Source organism: Schistocerca nitens, chromosome 2 (assembly GCF_023898315.1).
Source record: "Schistocerca nitens isolate TAMUIC-IGC-003100 chromosome 2, iqSchNite1.1, whole genome shotgun sequence".
Taxonomy (NCBI): domain Eukaryota; kingdom Metazoa; phylum Arthropoda; class Insecta; order Orthoptera; family Acrididae; genus Schistocerca; species Schistocerca nitens.
Window position 1 is genome coordinate 1,027,640,160 of NC_064615.1, and position 25,275 is coordinate 1,027,665,434.

The following is a 25,275-nucleotide window of genomic DNA, read 5'->3' on the forward strand; positions in this document are numbered from 1 at the left end:
TATTCCATAGAGAAGATCTTTGACTGAGCCTGAATAGCCTTTGTGGTAGATACCGATGACATTTGTATCACAAATGAAAATCAGGAGAAAGTTTTGATGAGGATGAGCCAGTAGCTTCCAAGAAATGGTCCAGCCAAATCATCATGCATGAAACAGTCCTCTCTTGGCTTGAATTTCCAAGTATGAACATAGCTTGTATTCTTCCCACACTGGATATAAACTTAGATTCTCTGAAAACTATACTTCTACTAATGTGTGCTAGATCATCACAGAATGTAGGCTCCACAACACCTTGTTGGCTAAATATAACTCAACATGCCAAGTCCCTTCTGTCAAATTCCACTTAATATGAAAAAGCTCCCAGCCTGAGCAGATTTATTCATTCAGAGATCTGGCAGTTAGCTTATCTCCTTACACCTTACTGATACGATGCCACACAGTACATAGCTACACCTACACACACTTATAACAAAGAATACAATAAAACACATAACAGCTAAAATACACAAAGTATTGTAGTTATTTCTGTAGGGTTAAATGCTGTCAGTTAACAATAAGATGCAAAAGTAGTCATGTGGAAGAGCTTCTCAAAAACATTTTCTGAAATCATTATACAGAGAACAACTGAAATGAATATGTTTGCTGATGCATGTTGGCAGACTAATGTAGGAAAAGTTCATACCACTCGTAATAATGAATATCAGTTATTGTGTGTAACAATGGCATCCAACAATCTGCATCCTGTCTGGAGTTAGATTAATCATAATCCTTGAATGTAGTGAAAGTTAATCGCAACTATGTATGTAGTCTCAACTCAGAGTAGCTGTCAACTGAAGAAAATCTTCTGTTACCCTTCCCAGCATGATCTGGCATTTAATTTTGTTTATTTGAGTAATTTACTATAGTCTTTAATCTCGTATTTAGCTGGAAGCTTGGCGCTCATACTACGAAGTACAGTTTTGTATGAAGTAAATGACAGATTTATGTATGAATGTGTCCAGTAAAATTTCCACTCATCAGCAACATGAAACAACGAAGACCTCAGTCTCTAGCTCACCTTTCATATCATGAAAATGAATAATACATGAAAAGCACCAGTTTGCTTTTGTTCTACAATATTGTAGAACAAAAGCAAACTGGTGCTTTTCATTTATTATTATAATGTTGTTCTACCAAGAACCGACGGAAGATTCTGTTAATCATGAAAATGAATCTTATTTGGCTGCTCAATGTAGATCACAAGGAAATAGTATTCTGCAAACTGTTGATTATTTCTACACTGCTAAAATAACTCTTCTTTTCACAAAGTAACAGACTTTTCTCAAAATTACAACACACTCGCAACTTCCTGTCTTGTACAACACTGTCTTGTCTTGAGCCAGCATACTTGTCAGCTGTCTTCTCTTTATTTGTGAAACTTTTGCATAGATATAATTTTTTACATTGGGCCATAGCTTCCAGAAATACATAGACAATATACACAGGAACATTGTGAATAATATTACAATTCAAAATATAACATCAGTTTACATAACACTTTTTTATTACACATAAATCGTAAGATAACTGAAGATACTGAAGTGGGGTGATGTGATTTAGTTATATATTTTTTCAAATTTTTATAAATAATAGTAAGTCTTTCAAGAAGACCAAACACCTGCTATTGTTACATTTACCTGTAATATTACTAATTCTTATTAATGTTTTATGAAGTAGTATCCACAGAAGTTATCACTGTACCTCATTTTTTCTTAATAGTAACAGCTATGGAATCTTCTTCCTTGGCTTTCCTCTTACTAGATAAATAAATTTCTTCTGATCTTGATCATGTCACATTAATAAGGCTTCATTCACTTGATATAAAATGCCATAGTAGGAATCTCATTAGACATAGGTTTTTCCTCCTACTAAATAAAACCCTACTGCAAACTCATAATAAACACTGTATTGAATACTTTTTGAGACAAGTTTAGACTTTTCTTCTTCACATAAAAGGTGGAGCATCTCCATAAAAGTCCCACCATGGCAGCATCTGAAACAACACAAGTGATTAATAAAAGAAAACTGTTAGAAAAAGAACATTAAATAAATTAAAATACTGAGATAATATGGATTGATTGATTGGTTGATTGAGGTGAGTCATGGGGCTAAACAGGGAGGTCATCAGTCCCGCTCCGAGATTACATTGACTTTACTGGACAACAGTAAACAGTAGTTGTGCACTTTTTTGGTTGTTTATTGTTTGTTTATTCACTGCTCAGAGTAGATATTACATTACAATTTCTATGTTAGGTCCTTAGCCTGAAAGGAGGTCAATACCCTTTATTGTATGGTCAGACTTAACAAGTTTTTATTTTTATTTGTTTAGTACTCATACTTGTCAGCTTTTTTTAAAATGTTATTTAATATTCATTTTACAAATTCTTTTATACAATAATGTTATTTACAATATTTAACTTACATTTTTCTTTTTCTTCTTCTCTGTGCCCTCCTTAGATCAGTCTGCACTGGGCATATTGATTTTTTAAGTTCAATCTCCATTCCTCATTGTTACCATGTAACTGACACACAGCGTTAGGGCCAGTTTGTGTGTCCTCATAGTACCATAACCTTCTATGTCTCTCATTCCACCAGACCCACAATGAAAGAGCCATATAAGTCCCCATCTACTAGTTTGTAGACAATGATGAACCCTACATTGCTGCAGACCCCGAAGAAGCCATTTTGTACAGTTGACACCACAACAAATGCCCATCGAGGACAAAGTAAATCTGTTACCTCCATTTCTTTCATCACTTCCCTTCTGTAGCCATGTCCTGTGCTGTTGTGCCATTATAAACTTTGTTTATCCTTGTCATAGGCATACCCTGTATTCATACTAGTAAACCACTCTTATCCCTTTTTGCACTTCACCAAGTTCAGGTACATCTTGCATCACTATTGTCTAATTGCCTCTCATAATATACAGAAAATATTACATAGAATTACAAGGTTATATACAAGAGTCATAGGTTTTGTATTAGAAGCTAACTACATTTTTATTAACAATTTTGAGCTGGCACATTTAAGTTTTTTGAAGTTTTGAAATAGAAGAAAATTAGCCTTATTCTCATTTATTTAGATATCTTCCTGTAGTTACAGAGGGTCAGAAAAAGGAACTCCAAATATTCCATCTTCCTTGTCTCTTCCAACATAGGCAGAATACAACTACACTCAGCAACATCTCTGTCAACTCTACAGGAAAGAGATATACTATCTACAAGGAACTGTGGCATTTGAATCAAGGAAAAATATGGGATTCTCTGCCCAGACGTCATCTGAAGTTCATCATATCATAATCAAGCAAATAGTTTGCTTTATCTGATGTTTGCGTATATTCTTATCACGCTGTCTACATGTATTGCCATTAACTATTGGACAATTCTTCTTTAAATGTATGTATTCTCCTGGCTTAAAAGTTACATCTACATCGTGTATGTTTTTACTCCTCCCCTGGTAGAGGAGGCTGTGCCATTTTCACCTTGCATTCCTCATGTTATTTTGCTGGACTTACTGGACTTAGTTTCTTAATTCTTGTATTTACTTGACAGGGGGACCGAGTCGCTTGTGTCTGGCCCCACACGACTCGGCTCGGTCACGTACTCACCCCGTATCTGTTGTTACACACACACACACACACACACACACACACACACACACACAATGTATTTATGTCTGTCTCTCTCTCTTTGATGTTTCCAAGAACAGGTACATGATGCAGCTTAATTCATAAAGCACTTGGAAAGTAAAATGATATTTCAATATAATTGCGGACAGAAGATGATTCTCATTTCCAAACAGAAGATATATTTTTCCTTATATGAATAGGAAACATTAAATAAGTGCTATCCCTGTAATCTAGAAGACAACCATCCTCATAAAGAAAGCACATAAAGAACGTTAAACATTTACAGATGTAACTTGTCATACTTTTAATTTCTTTGCAACAGAAACAAAATTATAGTTATTGTCGATCAGCAGTAAATCACTAAGGTGTTCTGGATTTAATTGGCTGCAGCGATTTGTTAGTAACATGCCAGCTTTACTAAAGCATCTTTCACTAGGTGCGCTTGTTGCTGGGATACATAAAATATGTCTTGCAAGTGCAGCCAGGCCTGGCAGATCTGTTTCATGTCCACTCCACCACTTTAAGATGTCGTCATCATCTCCAGGTGCATTAAAATGTAGAGATCTACTTCATCTGCTGCAGATGATCTGTTGTTCCTCCATTCCTTGAAACGATCTCTCTTTCTGGGTGGCGATGACACAGTACTTGAAGGATCTATGATAATAAACAAAAGAGACAAGTAATACAGAAGTGATGTGGAAATCATTGAAACGTTCCTGTAAAAACAAGGTGTTTTACGTTAATGAAATATTATATGAATTACATCATTCCTGTTTCTCTATAATACACTATCCACTAACTATGCAAAAACGATTATGTTAATGATTGTATGTTGTACCTGCATAAGTAGCACGCATTTTTCGCACATTGCTAAGAATTTCCTGCTTTTCATTTATTTCAAGCATGTTAAGATCACGGAAAGACAGCCAAAGAAACGTAGCAATTTTATGCCTGGAAGTGATCACAATCTTCTCACAAACAAAAGTCAAGGCTCGATTTTTAATCCTTTGTACCTCCTGTTAAAAAATACATATCGGTTAGTACTCATCAGTTATGCTAGTTAATTATAAAAGTATCACGTATCATAATGAAACAGTGCTTTTAACTGCAGTGATTACTCACCTGACAGTCAATGTCATTGACACTGTGGCATGACATCTGCCAAGTTAACTTCTCCATAATGCACACCTAGATGTATTAATTCTTGGCCTAGTTCTCTGAAACCTTCAGTGAAAACAGCATTATAAGGTCTCATATCTTTAGCACTCATCTTGCTGTAATACTATTTTTTATTACTGCCGGTATCCCTGAAGGAGCTGTATCTTTGTGAGGTTTCTTGCAAATGTGTTTCTGTAAATGAGTGGTTCCTGACTGGAAACACAATAATGTGCAGCAGTTTATGCATGATACATACCCAGTAGACCCACTGTTTTCATCTGCAACCAACAGAAATGTACTCCATACTTGGCTTTTTAAACCTTCCCATTTATTCAGTGTGTAAACATTGTTTTCAATCTTATGTCTTACTGCACTGGCTTCCTCGTGCTGCATGATTACAGAGAGAGACACACCACAAATGAGAAGCACGTACTGGCTGCAGTCTCACACGGATAATGACATGTGTAATGTGTTTGAAGTTACATGCTATGTATTTTGTCACAGCTTCTATGCTCGGTCACTAGAACTATTGCGGACAGCCTATCCAGTTAGGGTGTGCTCGCCCCATCTCGTATTTTGTGCTCGCTTACTTGGTCGTGCAGGACTCTAGTATTTACCACATATTTTTAGCAGTAATTATGTTCCATATAAAGTTTTGATTTTGTTATTTACAATTCTTACTGTCCCTTCTGATGACCAATCTACATACCCAGAGAACCATATTCCAAGGGTTGATATTTTCACTTGCACAATCGGCTGTTTAAAATGCTATTTGATACTCGTACCTTGTGTTATGTGTAAGAGATGGCAGCTGTCAAAATGCTAGTACTGGTGGTTGTTGGAGGGTTTAATGTGAACAGGGGTGTGGATGGAGCCATCAGAAAGAAGGAGGTCAACGTCCAAGAAGATGATACACTACATTGAGGAGAACCATGTGAGGTGGAGGACAGTTGTTGAGGTTGTGAAGGACTGAGAACTGGGTGTCTTGGCCCTGTGTCCAGATCATGAAAATCCCAACAATGAACCTGAACCAGACCAGGGATTTGGGGTTTGAGAGGCTAGGAATGCTTGCTATAGGTGGCCCATAGCCAATTTGGCATAGGACGGTGACATGTTGGTGCCCGTGGCTGTGCTGTGATTTGTTTGTATACCTTGCCTTCAAAGGGGAAGTACTTGTGTAAGTTATTAAGGTGTATGAGAAATGAGGTAGGGGTTTGGAGTCTGAAGGATGTTGGGAGAGGTAATATTCAATAGCAGCAGTACCATGGGCATGAAAGATGTTGGTGAATAGGGAAGTGGTGTCAACAGTGATGAGTAGGGATCCATGTCTTAAAGAGGTGGGAATGGTGGAGAGTCAGTGAAGGAAGTGATTAGTATCTTTGATGTGGGAGGCTAGACTTTGGGCAGTTGGTGGAAGGTTTTGATCAATTTTGGCTAATATTCTTTCAGTGGGAGCACAATACCCAGCTACAGTGAGGTCCAGGATTGTTGGGTTTGTGTATTTTGGGGTGCATGTAGAAGGAGGGTGTGTGAGGCCTCATAGGGGTGAGCAGGGAAATGGATTCAGGAAGAGTCTTTGGGAAGGGCGTAAGGCTTTAAGCAGGGATTGGTGGTTATGTAAGGCTTCTGGAATGGGATCACTCTTTCAGAGCTTATGCGTGTAGGAGCCAGATAATTTGCAGAGGCCTTCCTCTAAGTAGTCACTGAAATTCGTAATAACAGTGGTGAAACCTTGGTCAGCAAATTGGATGATAAGGTTAAGATCTGTTTTTATGCTGTTTATGGCTGTCCTTTCTTTTTCTGAACTGTTGGTGTTCCTTAGGAAGGGACGTGGGGAGGATGGTGAGGCCACGTTGGGTGTAAGGAAGTCCTGGAAGGTGACGAGGGGATGGGTAGGTGGGAGGGGGGGGGGGGCAGGAGGATCACGGTTCACTGGTGTTAGGAACTAGGAGAGTCAGTGTTCAATTTTGGGATTGTGTTGGCTGTGGATGGAATGACTAGTGGCAAAGAAGTTTTTTCCATTGTGAAGATTGGGAGAAGGAGGGTACGTCTTTGACAAGTCCAACATGTTTAAATCTGGATGTAGGGCTGAAGGTGAGGCTTTTGGATAGGAATGAATCTTCTCTGGGATTGAGGATTTTGGTAGGAAGGTTAACAACAGTGTTCTGTGATTTTAAGCTCTGATTTTGGTAGTGTGTTGGTAGGTTGTTTTGGGGGATGTGGAAAGTTGGAAAGGTCAGCTAGTTAGGTCTTGGTGCTATGAGGGGTTGGTGAAGATGAACAGTATGAATAGGATCAGGGATGAATAGTGGTGCCCCAGGCAGCAGTACGATATCGGCGTGTTGGATAACTTATGGAGGTGGTGTCTGGAATGCCCTTCCAGATGCTTGAGAGCAAGGGATTCAATTTTTGAGATGTGATGCACATAGTAGGGACTGCACAGTAATAATATCTTGTGGAGGGAGCAGAGATGGTTCCAGGATGCCTGTGCTATGGTGATGTTTCTTGCAGTACTGAGTTGGTGAGGGACAGGGACTGGTAGAATCTGAAAAAGCGAAGATCTTTGTGAAAGGAGGAGGCTCCTCAGAAAGTAAATTTTATGATTAGGCCATTGGGAGGAGGGGGTGGGGGTGGGCAAGGGGAAAGCACTGTCTTTTCATTGTGCCTGTCTGCAACTCAATGAGTCATCTTTACAGAAAGTAGCAGTCTGTCAGCAACTCAATGAGTCATCTTTACAGTAAGTAGCAGTCTGTCCTATGTGATCATTCCATTTTATATTCCTAAAAAGTGTTAGACTTACATATTTATATAGTTAACTGATCGCATCTGTCACTCATTGATATTATAGTCATAGAATACTAGTTTTTTGTGAAGTGCACAGTTTTACACTTCTCAACATTTAAAGCAAGTTGCCAATCTTTGCACTGCTTTGAAATCTTATATCATGATTTGACTGAATATTTATGTAGATTATTTCACACAGTATTTCATTATGGATAGTTGCATCATGTGCAAAAAGTGTGAAGTTAATATAAATGTTGTATGCAAGATCATTAATTTACAACATGAACAGCAAGGGTTACTTCTACATCTGTCAGTGGCTCTCCATCCAAGATAACTTGCTGCATTCTCCCTACCAAAAAATCCTTGATCCAATCACAAATTTCCCTTGATATCCCATTCAGACCTGAATTTTTTTCTGGAGAATGGAAAATTTTTCTTTATGTGAGAATAATCTTAGGTGATTTTGTTAATTTATTTTAGATGCAAGATTTATACAAAAATTTGTCCTCATTTCCAAAACATACTTTGTACACTTGACTTCATTTTATGGACTAAAATAACTACTTAAAAATATTCTCTGTTGTAATAAATAGTAAAATGAACATTCAGTAATTACCAAGGAAAATAAGAATTGCATCTTCAATTACACAATGGAATATAACGAAGCAACCACATCTGTGTATTCTGGTAGTCACAAGCTATTGTGCACTGCTGCATTGGCTTGCTGATATTTTAATAGTGGTGCCCAATAGTTGGTAGCACTTGTGCCTGATGAAAAGGTTTCCATTGGGAAAAAATACTTTTGTTGCAGCTAAGACACACACAATTGTAGCCAGATGGTCTGAAAGAGTTAAGAGGGAGGAGGGAGACAAGTTTGACATTAACTTTCAATTCAAAATATGTTGCATTTTTTTTTTTTTTTACTTATTCTGCATCATTGAGCACCATTAGCATATCCCATTTTCTGTAAATATGTATTACATATTTCATTTTCATGACATATTCTACATCCTTTAGTATCACTATGAACCTAAAGTATAAAAAATATGTCTGTCTGTTTGTTTTTATCCCTCTATCTAAGACTGCATAAAATAATATTTTAATTACATGACAAATATGCTCATTATTCTCATGCATGCCTCAGCCACCAAACCTGTTTTAGCAATTTTCAATTTCATCTATCTATCATGTATCTATGACTATTGTCTGTGATTTTTATACATTGTTCCAGATGATGCCAGAGGAGACATACGATACTCCACCAGATGATGGGGTGTATATTGATGGACTTTTTCTCGATGGAGCAAGGTGGAATAAGGAAATTCATTCCCTTGATGAATCAGAGCCTAAAATACTCTACAGTGTTGTGCCTGTTGTAAGTATTATCTCCCTCCACACATGGTTAACTTTTAGATTCATACATATGCTCCTTAGTGTCAGATTGTCTGAGAGAAATGTACAGTTTCCTTTGATTGTACTTATTTCCTTCAAATGTATCCAACTAGTTGAGTCAACCAGGTGAAGTGTTAACATGGTGAGTTTCTTGTCATAGTATTTGACCCAGAACAGAACCCCATTTTACAACAGCTAGTTAGTTATTTGTGTGTCCCCTTGATGAAAATTGTGATGTCTTGCTGTAATGAAAATGTCAGTTAATTTACAAACCTTCTCAGTGAGAAGTATGGTAACATACTGACTGTTCTTAGTATTATCTTTTTCATGAATCTTAAGCTAAATTTATATCAATAAAAATTATCAATTTTTGAAAATATAATGTAACTGGAGAGATAAAAAAACGCACTCGCCGGGTGGCAGCAAGAGAATACACATGTAAAGGTATTTAAATGTGCAAGCTTTCAGAGGCAGTGGGTCATTCTTCTGGCAGAAGGTTGAAGGGGAAGGAAAAGGGGTGCAGGGAAAGGATTGATGAGGTTTAGGAAATGGGGAGAGTTTGGAAAGTTGCTCACAACCCGAGTCAGGGGAGACTTACTGCATGGGATGAAAAGGAAAGACTGATTGTTGGGCACTGCACAGGATGAGATCTGAAAACCTGAGAGCTTAAAGATGGAAGATAGAATAATATGCAAGACAGAGATTACTACCAAAATGTAGGGTAATACTGCCAAAACATTGTGGACAAGTTAATAAAAGCAGAAAGCTAAGTGCACTGTATGTGATAGAGATGGAAGGGTGGGAGTTGGGGAAAAATAGACATGTTAGAAAATGAACGATATAGAAGACCAAAGGGAGTGAAGAAAGGAATACTACTGTGAAGAAATGCCGAGACAAGAAATTAATGTAATTTAAGGCCAGGTGGGTGGTGAGAATCAAGGACACATTGTAACTTTGGTTCCCAGCTGTGGAGTTCCGGGGAACTGGTATCTGGGGAAGAATCCATATAGTGTGTGTGATGAAACAGGCACTAAGGTAATGCCTGTCATGTTGTAGAGCATGCTCTACGACAGCATACTGCGTATTGCCAGTATACACTCACTGCCTATGCCTATTCATCCTAACTGATAACTTGGTAGTCATCATGTCAATGTAGAAGGCTGAACAGTGTTTACTTAACAACTGGTACATGACGTGTTTCATTCCACAAATGGCTCTCCCTTTGATAGTATACATTTTGCCATGTACAGCAGAGATGGTCACAGGGGTAGGAGCCATAGGGTAGGAAAATGGGTGCAGAAGGAGCATAGGGTCTAACGAAGATATGTCAGAGATTGGGAGGATGACGAAAGCTATTCTAGGTGTGGTGGGCAAAATGTCATACAGAATGGACCTCATTTCATGGCATGGTTATAGGAAGTCATAGCTTTGTCAAAGTAGCTGATTAATACATTGAAGTCATTCCTTCTCATGTTGCCTGGTAAGTCTCCCCAGACCCAGGGTTCTGAGTGAGTTTTCCAGTCTTTCCCTGTTTCCTAAATGTCACCCCTTTTTTCTTCACCCCTCTTCCTTCCCCTTCGACCTTTCTGCCAGAAGAAGGAAATACTGGCTCTGAAAGATTGCAAATTTAAATACCTTTATATGTGTATTCTCCTGCCACCACTTGGCGAGTACATTTTATAAGCTAAGCTAACTGTAACTTTCTTTTTTTTCGTATCGTGATACATACTTAAACTTAAATGTGTGCTCGAGACCCCCCTAAATCCCAATTTCTCTCTCTCTCTCTCTCTCTCTCTCTCTCTCTCTCTCTCTCTCTCTCTCACACACACACACACACACACACACACACACACAAACACACAGAGAGTGAGAGATAGGAAGGGGGGGAGTACAGAACCACATATTCAGAAGTCACATGACTTTTCTTTTTTTCTGAGCTTATTTTTGTTATCTATGAGGTTCTCCACACCATTGGGTAACTGGTAAAAGATTTTTATGACTTTCTGTGTCATACTAAATGCTGAGTGATGAAAAATATCTCATCTCAAATATTAATCTTCCTGAAAAATAGGTAGAAGGAAACACTGGCAATGGAAAGTTCTGGTAGAATCTAAGTAACAACTTAGTAATAAGAAAGAAACACTGGCAGTTAAAAGTTCTGCCACAAACTAAATAACAATTCAGGAATAAAGGTAACAACTCTCCAAACAGCAGACGTATTGATTGCCAGGGCATAAACAGGACTGAAAACCTTGCTAGCTTTCAGGCATATCCTGTTTCATGTTAGAGCACATGCATGCATCCCCCTCTCCCCCATACCACACACATATACACACCTGCATGTTGCGGAATATCCTGAACGAGGACTGAAGTTCTACAGCTTTAGTGGGTGTGGGGTTGTGTCAAGCGGAATATGTGAGAGGAGAAAGGAGATGGGGAATGGAAAGGAGAGCTGAGAAGGGTGGCTGATAGCTGTAACTGCTGGTAGGGAGGCATCAGGTGAACAAGATATGGCTACAGGATGGAGAGGCAGCAGGTGCATGGGATAGGAATGTGGTACCAGCACTGGTGAGATCATACAATACAAAGTAACAATGACATGATGGAAATGGAAATGCTGTGTGGCTAGGGCCTGCTGTTGGGTAGACCATTCGCCTGGTGCAACTCTTCCGAGTTGATGCCACTTTGGCGACTTGCGTGTCGATGGGGATGAAAGGATGATGGTAAGGACAACACAACACCCAGTCCCTGAGTGGAGAAAATCTCCGACCCAGCCGGGAATCGAACCCGGGCCGTTAGGTATGACATTCTGTCTCGCTGACCACTCAACTACCAAGGGCGGACAATGACATGATGATGATGATGATTATCATTATTATGATTTGGGGGAGTAGACAGGGAGGGTGCTACAGAGCAGAGGAAGGGGAGACTTGTGGAAGTGGGTGTGGGTGCAGGGTGAGTGAATTTAGGGTCCAGGTTCAGGGTGGAGATAGAGGTAGATGTGGGCCAGGTGTAATGGAAATTGTGGCAAGAATGATTATGAGAATGAAGCATGTGTTGCAAATACAACTCCTATCTACATAATTCAGAGATGCTGGTATGTGTGTGTGTGTTTGATGGGGGGATCCAGATGGCACAGGTTATGAAGCAGCCAGTGAAATTGAACTGTTGTGAACAGCAGTGTATTCTGCCACAGGTTGGGCAGTTCTTTTCTTGGCCACAGTTTGGTGGTACCATTCAAACGGGCATATAGCTAGTTTGTGACCATGCCCATGATAAATGCTGTACCAAAATTGTGGCAGAGCTCTGGTTAATGATATGACGGCTTCCAGAGATGGCTTTGCCTCTCAGTCTGTGACAGGATTCGATTAGGATGTGCTGGATGGGTGTATTGTACAGGTCTTGCACCTGGGTCTTCCACAGGGTCATGCATGATAAAATATCTAAAAGAAAATTCATATAAAATTATAATCATTCAGCAAAAAGAAAAAAATATACTCAGAAATCAGCATCAAATATTGGTTCACATTATATATTAACAGTGACAAACAATAGTGGAAATTCCTGGATGGAGCAGTATGTAAAATAATAGAAACACAACCACTCACCTATAGTTGGCTTGATGTGTGGAGCACAGAAATCCACAACAGAAAATAGCATTCATACTAACTTTCAGCTCTTTTTCTGGTAAAAGTGCACAAATCAAAACACACCAACACAGACACCCAAATGCACACTCCCTTAACCATAGCAAGAAGACTTTGGCAGGTGCTTCACTATGCAGGCCATTTAGGTACTCTCGCCTATTAAAAGTTTCTCTGAACTACATTCTCCAACATAGGTGGTCTAAATATCCAATAACCTGTTCCCACTGTCTCACCTTACCTTTCCCTTCTCCCTTTTGTCCACAGCACTCCTTCTCTGTCCAGAGCTCATGCACTGCCTTTCATGGATTGCCTTCTCCCCCCCCCCCCCCCGCCCCCCTCCACACCCCCAGTGGGCGTTCTCTCTCTCTCCTCTCCCTCACCCTCACCTTCACCTTCACCTTCAGCCTCACTGTCATCCTCTCCCTCCACCTCTGCCCCTCCTTCTCCCTGTCCCTCATTCTCTCTCTCTCTCTCTCTCTCTCTCTCTCTCTCTCTCTCTCTCTCCTCTCTCTTACCCCTTGTCAACCTCACTCCCTGCATCTCTTTTTGTTGTACTGTCACCTTTTTCATCTTGTTTTGCAGCCACAGCGTCATCTGTCCAAAGACCTGCCTCTTTCCTGTTATCCTCTCATGTGTGTGTGTGTGTGTGTGTTTTTACTTTTGGCAGAAAAGGAGCCGGTGATCAAAAGCTAATGGAAATACTGTTTTCTGTTACATGTTTCTGTGACCAAGGCATCAAACCACTGTAGTGAGTGGTTGCCTTTCCCTTATTTTTTATAATTAACAGTGTAAAATGTTCAAGCAAAATTTACTCTCTAATGATGAGTTATCATGGAATTGAGTATTGATTAGCCACTCGGCAAACTGGATGTTGCAGTCTAAGAGTTTTTCTCCCTATGGCTGTGACTCTGGTAGTAATGGTCACATCCCACCACATATCTACAAAGAGTTGTTACAAAATCTAGCATCTGTCATATTTTCTATTCCAACACTTTTGTTGAGCAACATTTTATGGCTGGATATCTTCTCAAGTAGATGGAAACATAATAACCACCCTTGTAAACAATCACTAGAGTTTGTTATGCTTTGCCAAGTGAGGTCGAACAGTGTTTCAGAGACTGAATTCAGAATCGTAAGCAAGTTGTTTGTGTAGGGAGAGAAACGTCGAGTATAGAGCAAGTCAAGGTAGGTGTTCCGCAGGGATCTGTGCTGGGCCCCTTTTTGTTCCTGATAATGATACATGATCTGCCGTCATTTATCAAGTCCACCACTGTGTTGTATGCAGATGATGCAACATTTCTGTATGCTAGTGAGGTTTTCAATAGCCTTAAAACTTGTGCAGCAAAGACAATTGACTAAGCATCCTATTGGTTCAAGGCAAATGGATTCCTGCTGAATGAAAACAAAACACAGCAGATGGTCTGTAGTCTTAGAGACAAGCTTCTGTCAGATGATCCAAGTTATGTCAAATTTTTGGGGGTATACATTGATGATAAATTATCTTGGGGTCAACATGTACAATATATTAGTGGCAAATTGTCAAGAGTTATTTACCTGTTAAGGCGACTTATGGATTGTGTTCCTGAAAAATATGTTAGAACATCCTATTTTTCATTCTTTCAAAGTATAATAACATATGGAATTATTTTGTGGGGGAACTCTAGCTGTGTACATGACGTATTAATACTGCAAAAAAAGCTATTAGGGTAATGACTGGTTCTGCATATAAGGCACACTGTAAACCATTGTTTTGTGAACAGAAAATCATGACTGTTATAAACTTGTACTTATACTATGTTCTAATCTATACGAAGAAGAAATTACCAGAAACAAAAACCAGAGAAAATGTACACAGCCACAATACAAGAAGGAATAGGTGCCTCTATATTCCTAACCACAGATTGTCAAAGTCACTCAACAGCTACGAAATCATGGGGTACAAATTATTTAATAATCTTCCTCAATCTGTTCAAGAATTACCTGAACAATTATTCAAACAAACAATTCATGACTGGCTAGTCCCCCACCCATTCTATGACATAAGAGAATTTATCAACTGTAATATAATACTATAATGTTAACAAGAAACCTGTTGTTTCTTTCAAACTATTACTTGTATTTTAGTATGTATATGATGTTGTCTATTGCTGTAATGGCCAAATGACAATAAAATTATTATTATTATTTATCAATTATATGATAGAAACCCTCCTCTGACCATCCAGATTTAGATTTTCTGTGTTTTTTCCAAATCAGTTAATGCTGATGTTGGGATGCTTCCTTTGAGGAGTCTGTAGATTACTTCTGTTCCATTCTTGTCCCACTTTAGTTTTTGCTCTGTCTAATGACTTAATTGTTGATGAGAAATTAGACTGTAATTTTCCTTCCTTCCTTTTGCTGAGTGAATTGGTCCTGAAAGAACCCATGAGATGCTCATCTAAAATCAGGTACCTTTTCCCAAATATACTTGAATTAATAATGCTACTAGTCGAGTGTCCTGTCTTGTAACAAGAGACAGAAAATGTGTAGTCCCACAAGATTCTATGTGGGGACTGTTTCTTTTTGTAATTGAATCAGCATGATCTGCTAATCACTTTAAAGGATTGGTCAATATTTGCTGGTGACACAAGCATATTAATTAAGTTCTCATAATTGACCATAGTGTACACAACTCAGGTACCAGCTGGGTCAGTCTGGTCCCTTTAATCTCACAAACCAATCAACCAGCTGGGTCATAGCAAACATTTATTTTAATCATGAAAAGATACTTGATGTGCAGCTTTAGAAAATAAATAAAAGTGTTCTGTTGGTGCCAAAAATAGATACTCATGATCATGCACTCCATAAAACACTACGTGCAAATTTTTTGTGGTATTAAACTGCATATCAAACAAAAATGGTAGACAATTAACTATTGACATGTTTCAGTTATTCAAATTAGAATTAAAATTTTTAATTAAAATTAAAAAAATAAATAGAATAAAACTATATTTTTATTCTATTTCTTGCCAGGTATTTCTGTAACATAAGTGAGGAGTAAGAAAGCTTTATAAAGTAGATAACTGTACATCTCGCAGAGATCTGCTCTAAGTTCTTGAATTTCTCTCACTTTCTTAGCAGTACATTCACTGTTCAACAGTAAGTAGTTGAAATCAGTTTGTTTAATTGTGGTGTACATTACTGCAGTATATGACAGAGAAATAAAGTCCACATACACTTTGCCTCAGTCTCAAGGATGAAGAGTGGGCTTCTAGGTTAACATTACCAGTGAATGAACAGGTATGAGAACAACTACATTAAAAAATTCATACCTGACACCTCAAAAGTTGTTGGTGAACTCTTTAACTGAAGACTAGCTCAAATAAGTATAAAATTGGGACTTGGGATAAGCTACACATTTCTCAGCTTTAAAGTGTATACAGAAGAAGTAAAAAATAACTAAATACATGAGCAACCTTATCCAATTACTGAACATAATTTTATCAGTACAATTTGAAGGCCCAGTTATAAGTTGATAATAAATAAAAACACAAGTATCTAATTACCTTGATATTTTATTAATGAGTATCATAACAGGAGTGTAATAAATCATAACTGTCACAGGAAACCACAGAGTTAGTGCAGAAATGGCTGCGCTTATATGATTAATGTGAAAAGAAAAATAAGATAATATACAACATACACATGCACACACAAACTGTAATAGATAATTTAGATATACAAATGAGATATTATGGCAAATCACATTAACTCAAACTGATAAACCTTTTATAGCATTATTCTGGCTATGGTTCTTGTTATTTTCTGATGACAACACAAACGTAAATGAATGATAATTTCCTCACCACTTTTCTCAAGGCAGAAACTGTAAAATTCATAATGAAAGAAACCATTTAGAGTGTTCCGTACTTCTACATTTCCTCAACAATTTAAGTATGAATAATACCTGAAGATATTCTGCAGATGGGTCTTAGTATCTGAAATAATCTTGTTTATCTGTTCTCTCTGATACAATATGTTGTCTTCATATGAAACTTCCTGGCAGATTAAAACTGTGGTCGGTGGTTCTTGACTCATCAAGAAGAGCTGTTTTGAACAGTTCAAGTGTCTCTGTAGAAAATTTAGACTCTATAGTCTGTAGAAATGTATGGGCTTTCTTCTGTGAACATAGCTTTCTGTCATCCAGTGTGTCTTTCATGATCTCTCGGTGATAAGTGTGCATATGTTAGTTGAAATCTATATTTTCAACAAAAAAAAAAAAAAAAGCTTTATGTACTGCTTGGCTGTATGTATGTGTGTATGGCTGAAGGACATTTGTTACAATTGGTAGCAAATAAATATTCACTTCTCTGAACAGGGCTTACATAATTGTAAGTTTAAATGTGATATATGCCCATCTGAAAGAGGCAAAACGTGGAAAAGTGATATTATTTTTTTTCTAACAAACAGGGATAAAGACAGTGGGTAACATACTCATAAAGGGTTAGTGCAACCAACCAGCCTGACTCACTCTTCCTTACAGAGAATAGGAGGCATGGATTCAGAAACATGCTTTGGAATTGTTTTATAAGGAAATATATAAATCATTTTACAATTTTTCCACTAGCAAAAAATAGCCAATAAAGTGATGTATTCATTCTCTTTGCCAGGAGCAATGGTAAAAATAATCTTACAGTTTTTTTTGCCTAAGATTCTTCGAGTTTTGGGTAACATTTAACTCCTGTCTCATGAGTGTTGATATTCAATCACTGCTAAGAAGTAGGTCCTGCCAGTTTTCTTGTTGAAGGTATTCATGAAATTCCTCAAACCAGTCACTTTTCCTTCCAATATGATTTCCGTATCACAATGTGAAATAGTTGGATGTCTCTTAAGAAATAGTTTCACCCAATTCTCTCCTAGCCTGCAATTTGTAAAAGCAGTTTTCAATCCAGTATTCCTCATCTTTCACTTTTCTGGATGCATTGGAAAGCCAGTTTTTGATTTTCCTAATATCCAGTTTGCCAACAGCTGTTCTTCATCTGTTGTTAAGACTGTGGCTGGCCATATGTGCCTTCCTTCAAATGTTTTGCCATATAGTTTTATTGATAATGTTGCTTTTACTGTGCGAATGCTTTATTTAAACTCAAGATGCCCAATCTTAGTGCCTCTGGTACTTCATCTAATTGAATATTTAAAGTGTTAATACTTTCTTCTCTTTCTCTGGAAGTGAAATTCTTCATCAGAAATATGTAAAAAAGAAAATTGGCTGAGACTGATCTGATAGTACAGAGCTAATTTACAGGAAATAACTACACATCAAACACTTCTTGAAAGTTCTTACAGACACCTCTTCAACCATTTCTAAACTGGGGCTTAATTTTAAGAATAGAAACTGTGACAGATATTTAATTTGCATAATAATTTTGTATTTATCTGAGTGAAATCAATCATGGAAAAAATCTCCTGATCTGTGTTAATTCACTGGGAATTGGTACCACTCCCATCATTGAATGAACACATGTTGTTGAGTAACTGGCCAGGGGCATAGACAGGATTTTGTAAACTGAACTTGGAACATATATGCTGCAGTAAAGAGTTCATTGAGCCCCCATTTACATCAGGTTTAAAGAATTTGTTAAACATACAAGTGAATAAATAGGTGTTCATTTATTGGCAAATCTTGATTTTCAGTATCCGATTACTGACTACCCCATAATGTTCAAATATAACAACTGTCAACTATCTTTTTATCTTTGCAAATGTATGTACTACCAAAACTAGCAACAATTTGTACCAAAACTGAATATTTACAAGTGAAACAAATCATGACACAGCTCTTATGTTAAGACTGGACAGAGGTCAATAACAGTTACAAGTGCACCAAACATTCCTCTATTTTCTCCTTCTGAGGTTGACTGATGTGGCCAGCTGACTGTCAGCTAGAAGACAACTGAATTCACCAGCTAGCTTGTTCGTTCACAGGTGCCTGTCCACTTACTAGAGCAAATGTTTCCAAGAAGATGGAAATTGAGAGATGCTATAAATTCAAAATAAAAATAGGTGTCACTGATCTCCCCTACAACTTAAATGATTATGTAAAGGATTGAAAATTTCTCTTACATCAAGAATTAAAGATTCCAGTTAATATCATGGCAAGACATTCATTGTACACAGATCCTTTTCCTTATAGCTCATATATAAGTATTGTTCTATCATAAATATCAATGTGGTTGTGTAGACATTAAGGTACAATCCCCCCATTAACCATGGAACTCACCATTGGAGGGGTGGCTAGTGTGCTTCAGCAATACAGATAGCCAGTGTGCTTCAGCGATACAGATAGCCATACTGCAGGTGCACCAGATTGGAGGGGTATGTGTTAAGAGTCAGACAAACATATTGTTCCTGAAGAGGGGCAGCAGCCTTTCCAGTAGTTGCAGGGGCAAGAGTCTGGATGATTGATCGATCTGGTCTTGCAACACCAAAGGAAACAACCTTGCTGTGCTTGTACTGCAAACAGCTGAAAGCCATAATTTTTGCTGAGGGCATGATGCTCTGCTGTAGGAGTAAATGATGATGGCATCATCTTGGGTAAAATATTCTGGGGGTAAAATAGTCTCCCATTCAGATCTACAGGTGGGGGCTACTCAGGAGGATGCTGTCATCAGGAGAAACAAAACTGGCATTCTACAAATTGGAGTGTGGAATGTTAGATCGTTTAGTAGCACCTGTAGCTTAGAAAATTTAAAAAGCAAAATGGATAGGTTGAAGTTAGATATACTGGGAATTGATGAAGTTCAACAGCAGGACTTCTAATCATGCAAATTACACATTATAAGTACAAAATGGAATAGGTATAATGCATGAGTAGGTTTAATGATGAATAAGAATATAAAAATGCGGGTGAGCTGCGATGAACAGTATAGTGAATGCATAATTGTAGCCAAGATAAACATGAAGCAAACATCCACAAGTTTGCATTCCAACTAGTTAAGCTGATGATGAAGAGATTGAAAAAATTTATGATGAGTAAAAGAAATTAAATAGTTGTTGTTGTTGTTGTGGTCTTCAGTCCTGAGACTGGTTTGATGCAGCTCTCCATGCTACTCTATCCTGTGCAAGCTTCTTCATCTCCCAGTACTTACTGCAACCTACATCATTCTGAATCTGTTTAGTGTATTCATATCCTGGTCTCCCTCTACGATTTTTACCCTCCACACTGCTCTCCAGTACTAAATTGGTGATCACTTGATGCCTCAGAATATGTCCTACCAACCGATCCCTTCTTCTAGTCAAGTTGTGCCACAAATTTCTCTTCTCACCAATTCTATTCAATACCTCCTCATTAGTTATGTGATCTACCCATCTAATCTTCAGCATTCTTCTGTAGCACCACATTTAAAAAGCTTCTGTTCTCTTCTTGTCTAAACTATTTATCGTCCACGTTTCACTTCCATACATGGCTACACTCCATACAAATATTTTCAGAAAAGGCTTCCTGACACTTAAATCTATACTCAATGTTAACAAATTTCTCTTCTTCAGAAACGCTTTCCTTGCCATTGCCAGTCTACATTTTATATCCTCTCTACTTCGACCATCATGAGTTATTTTGCTCCCCACATAGCAAAACTCATTTCCTACTTTAAGCATCTCATTTCCTAATCTAATTCCCACGGCACCACCCGATTTAATTCGACTGCATTCCATTATCCTCATTTTGCTTTTGTTGATGTTCATCTTATATCCTCCTTTCAAGACACTGTCCATTCCGTTCCATTAAATAGTTAAGGGAAACTAAAATTTAATCATAATGGGGTTTGGAATCCAATAGCAGGAAAAGGAAGAGAAGGAAATGTTGTAGGTAAATATAGATTGCAGAAATGAATGAAAGAAGCAGCTACCTAGTAGAATCTTGCACAGAGCATAATTTAATCATCACTGACACTTGTTTTAAGAAACATGAAAGAAGACTGCATGTGTGGAAGAGACCTGGAGACACTGGGAGCTTTGAGATGGACTACATAATGGTAGGAGAAGATATTTTGCAACCAGCTTTTAAGTTGTAAGGCATTTTCATGGGTAAATGTTTCCTCTGAGCACAAGCATGTAACAGTTCCAGTTCCAAAGAAAGCAAGTGCTGACTGGTGTGAATATTTTTGAACTACCAGTTTAACAAGTAATGGTTGCAAAATTCTTTGTGGAAGAATGGAAAAACTGATAGAAGCTGACCTACGGGAAGATAAGTTTGGATGTCAAACAAATGTAGGAAATACCCAAGGCAATACTGACCCTATGATTTATCTTAGAAAATATGTTACGAAAGTGGAAACCTATGCTTATAGCATTTGTAGACTTAGAGAAAGATTTTGACAGTATTGACTAGAATACTCTCTTTGAAATTCTGAGGGTAACAGCAGTAAAGTACAGGAAGTGAAAGGCTACAACTTTTGCAGAAACCAGACGGCAGTTATAAGAATCGACGGGCGTGAAAGGGAAGCAGGGGTTGAGAAGGAAGTGAGACAGTGTTGTAGCCTCTCCCCTACATTATTCAGTCTGTACATTAGCAAGAAATAAAGAAAACCAAAGCAAAATTTGGAGTAGGAATTTAAGCTCATCGAGAACAAATGAAAATTTTGGGGTTTGAATATGACATTGTAATTGTGACAGAGACAGCAAAGGACTTGGAAGAGCAATTGAATTGAATAGACTGTGTCTTGAAACAAAGATATACACTGAGGTGACAAAAGTCTTAGGTAGTGATATGCACATGTATAAATGGTGGTTAGATTAGATTAGATTAGTACTTGTTCCATAGATCGTGAATATGACACTTCGTAATGATGTGGAATGTGTCAGGTTAATAAAAGGTGTCTATACAAGATATTACATTACACAAGATATTACATGACACTTAACTTTTTTTTATTTATTTTTTGTTGGGGGGGGGGGGGGGGGTTGGGGAAACTACCCGCTTACTATATCCAAAAATTCATCTAATGAGTAGAAGGAGTTGCCATTAAGAAATTCTTTTAATTTCCTTTTAAAAGCTATATGGCTATCTGTCAGACTTTTGATGCTGTTACGTAAGTGACCAAAGACTTTTGTGGCAGCATAATTTACTCCCTTCCGAGCCAAAGTTAGATTTAACCTTGAGTAGTGAAGATCATCCTTTCTCCTAGTGTTGTAGCCATGTACACTGCTATTACTTTTGAATTCATTCGGATTGTTAATAACAAATTTCATAAGTGAATATATATATTGTGAGGCTACAGTGAAGGTCTCTAGCTCTTTAAATAAGTGTCTGCAGGATGATCTTGGATGAGCTCCAGCAATTATTCTGATTACACGCTTTTGTGCAATGAACACTCTTTTACTCAATGATGAGTTACCCCAGAATATGATGCCATATGAAAGCAGAGAACAAAAATAGGCTTGGTAAGTTAATATACTGAGATGTATATCACCAAAATTTGGAATGACCCTAATAGTATAAGTAGCTGAACTCATACGTTTCAGCAGATACTCAAACGTTTCAGCGTGGTAGTATTGCATGCACAAGAATAGAGGGGTAGTGCAATGGCAGAGCTGTCATTTGTACTCAGATGATTCATGTGGAAAAGCTAGATGCATGGGATATTCCACTTCAGAAATCATTACAGAATTCAATGTTCCAAGATCCATAGTGTCAAGAGTGTGCCAAGTATACCAAATTTCAGGCATTGCCTCTCACCAAGGACAATGCTGTGGTCGACAGCCTTCACTTAACAACTAAGAACAGTGGCATTTGTGCAGTGTTGTCAGCGCTGACAGACAAGCAACATTATGTGAAATAACTACAGAAATCAAAGTGGGACATATGACAAACTTATCCATTTGGAGAGTGTGGCAAAATTTTGTGTTAATGGGCTATGGCAGCAGACGATCGATCTGAGTGCCTTTGCTAACACCATGGCATCACATGCTGCACCTCTCGTGGGCTCATGACTGTATCCATTTGATCCTAGATGACTGGAAAACTGTTGCCTGGTCCGATGAGTCCCAATTTCAGAGCTAATGGTAGGGCTTGAGTGTGGCGCAAACCCCTTGAAACCATGAACTCAAGTTGTCAACAAGGCACTGTGCAAGCTGGTGGTGACTTCATAATGGTGTGGATCGTATTTACATGGAGGGACTGGGTCTTCTGGTCCAACTGAACTGATCTTTGACTGGAAATGTTTATGTTTGGCTACTTGGAGATTATTTCCAGCCATTCATAGACTTTGTGTTCCCAAACAACAGTGGAATCTTTATGGCTAAATGCACTGTGCCACAATTGCTCATGATTGATTTGAAGAACATTCTGCATAGTTTGAGTGAAAGACTTTGCCACCCAGATTGCCTGACATAAATCCCATCTAACATTTATGGGACATAAAAGAGAGGTCAGTTCATGCACAAAATCCTTCACTGGCAACACTTTTGCAATTATGGATGACTATAGAGGCAACATGGGTCAGTATTTCTGCAAGAGACTTCCAGTGACTTGTAGAGTCCATGCTACATAGAGTTGCTGCAGTATGCCAGGCAAAGGAGGTCTGACATGATATTAGGAGGTATTCCATGATTATTGTCACCTCAGTATAAGGTGAACAGTATTAAAAGCAAAAGAAGGATAATGGAACATAGTTGAATTAAATCAGATGATGCTGAGGGAATTATATTAGGAAACGACACATTTAAAATTGTAGATGAGTTTTGTTACTTGGGCAGCAAAACAAATGATGATGGCTAAAGTAGAGAGAATATAAAATGTAGATTGGTAAGAAAAGCATTTCTGAAGAAGAGAAATTTGTTAACATTGAATATAGATTTAACTGTTAGGAAGTCTTTTCTGAAAGTATTTGTATGGAGTGTAACCATGTATGGAAGTGAAATGTGAACGATAAACAGTTTACACAAGAAGAGGATACAAGCTTTTGAAATATGGTGCTAGAGAAGAATGTTGAAGATTAGGGGGGTAACTGACATAACCAATGTGGAGGTAGTAAACAGAACTGGGGAGAACATACATTTGTGGCACATTCTGACTACAGGAAGGGAGTGACTGAATAGCACATTCTGAAACATCAAGGGATCACCAGTTTAGTACAAGATGGAAGTTAAGGGGGGAAGGGGTGTAAAATTCATCAAGGGAGACCAAGAGATGAATACAGTAAGCAAATTCAGAGATGAAGATGATTGCACAGAATAGAGTTGCATGGAGACATCCATCAAGCCAGTCTATAGGCTGAAAACCACCACCACCACAACAACAACAGCAGCAACAAGGTAGCAGTTTATTTATTTATTTATTTATTTTTATCCTAGTCCAAGAAAAAACAGAAACACTAATAGACAATATAATCCTAAGACTAAAATCTAATACCGATGATTGAGAAAATTTCTAACTTTTTGAGTCGTCTTCAGCAGTCAGAATAGCACAGATATTTGCTGCAAACTAATTGTCCATGTTACAGGGTTCACTCAGATTATTGCAGATGAATAATTGTTCAGATTCTTGCCATGCCCCACATTCACTAAGTCACGTCGGCAAACTGTTACATTACAGTGAATATACCAGTGAAGAAACTAAATATTTTGTAATTCTTATTTATTACAGATATGGCTCAAACCTATAGAGAAGTCTGAATTTGTGCCAGGTGAGACATACACTTGTCCTGTATACAAAACTTCTGAGAGGCGTGGTGTGCTATCTACAACAGGTCACTCAACAAACTTTGTGATAGCTATGCTATTACCAACTTCTAAACCACCTGAGCATTGGATATTAAGAGGTGTAGCAATGTTATGTCAGCTGTCACAGTAGCAAAAGTGCTTTTGTTCTTCATTTTGTTTGTTTTCCCTCATTTGTAAATATGTATTTATATATATCTTTATATATCTAACTATATATTTATGAGCATTATTTTTTGTAATAAAGAAGCTAATGTGCAACAGCACACACAAGAAATTTATTATATTTTCTTAAGTATCAAATTATACTGCTTTTTGCTGAAATTATTGCCGAAAAATAAACAATGATACTGTTTTTGCCTCTCTGGTATTATTTGATTGTGGCTTTGCTTAGTTATCTTACCCAGTTACTCGAAGCAACTCTAGGTTTCCTACTGTGCAAACTACAATGCAACCCAACCTTCCTGACACCAAGATAACATTCCTAATCTTGGAGGTTCGACACAGGGGCTGCAAAAGTCCTAACTAGTACGGAAATTTATAAATGGTCTCCAATCAAAACAAGCTGATAAACTATAGAGAAAAATTATATTTTATTGTAAATTTATTGGCAACAAAGATGAACATTTATTAATCATGTTTGATTGTTCTAAAATATTGGTACTGATATGAAAAGTGGACCACTACAATACTGGATCAAGAATCCTTATTTGTGAATGGTTGTATATCATTATTGAGTGAACAAGTAAATGAGTACTGGTACACCTAAAATAGATTATCTGGAGAAAATTTAATTGCGTAGACTGAGATGGTGATTTTTTATTTATTTAATTATCCAAGCCGCCCCCCCCCCCAAAAAAAAAAAGAAATGCCATGTGATATTAAAATTACGGTCTTATATTAATGACTGAAAGAATTTTACACTTCGTGAGT

General features: G+C 37.8%; 1 protein-coding gene across 1 annotated transcript in view; it reads left to right on the forward strand.

Moving 5' to 3' along the window:
* LOC126237376 (dynein axonemal heavy chain 7) overlaps positions 1–24,517 on the forward strand; it is a 1,033,797-nt gene extending 1,009,280 nt beyond the window's left edge. The window contains exons 63-64 of the mRNA XM_049947460.1: positions 8,841–8,984; positions 24,269–24,517. Coding sequence (XP_049803417.1) covers positions 8,841–8,984; positions 24,269–24,475 — 351 coding nt within the window. The 3' untranslated portion in view covers positions 24,476–24,517. The remainder of the gene's footprint in view (positions 1–8,840; positions 8,985–24,268) is intronic.
* The last annotated feature ends 758 nt before the right edge of the window (positions 24,518–25,275 follow it).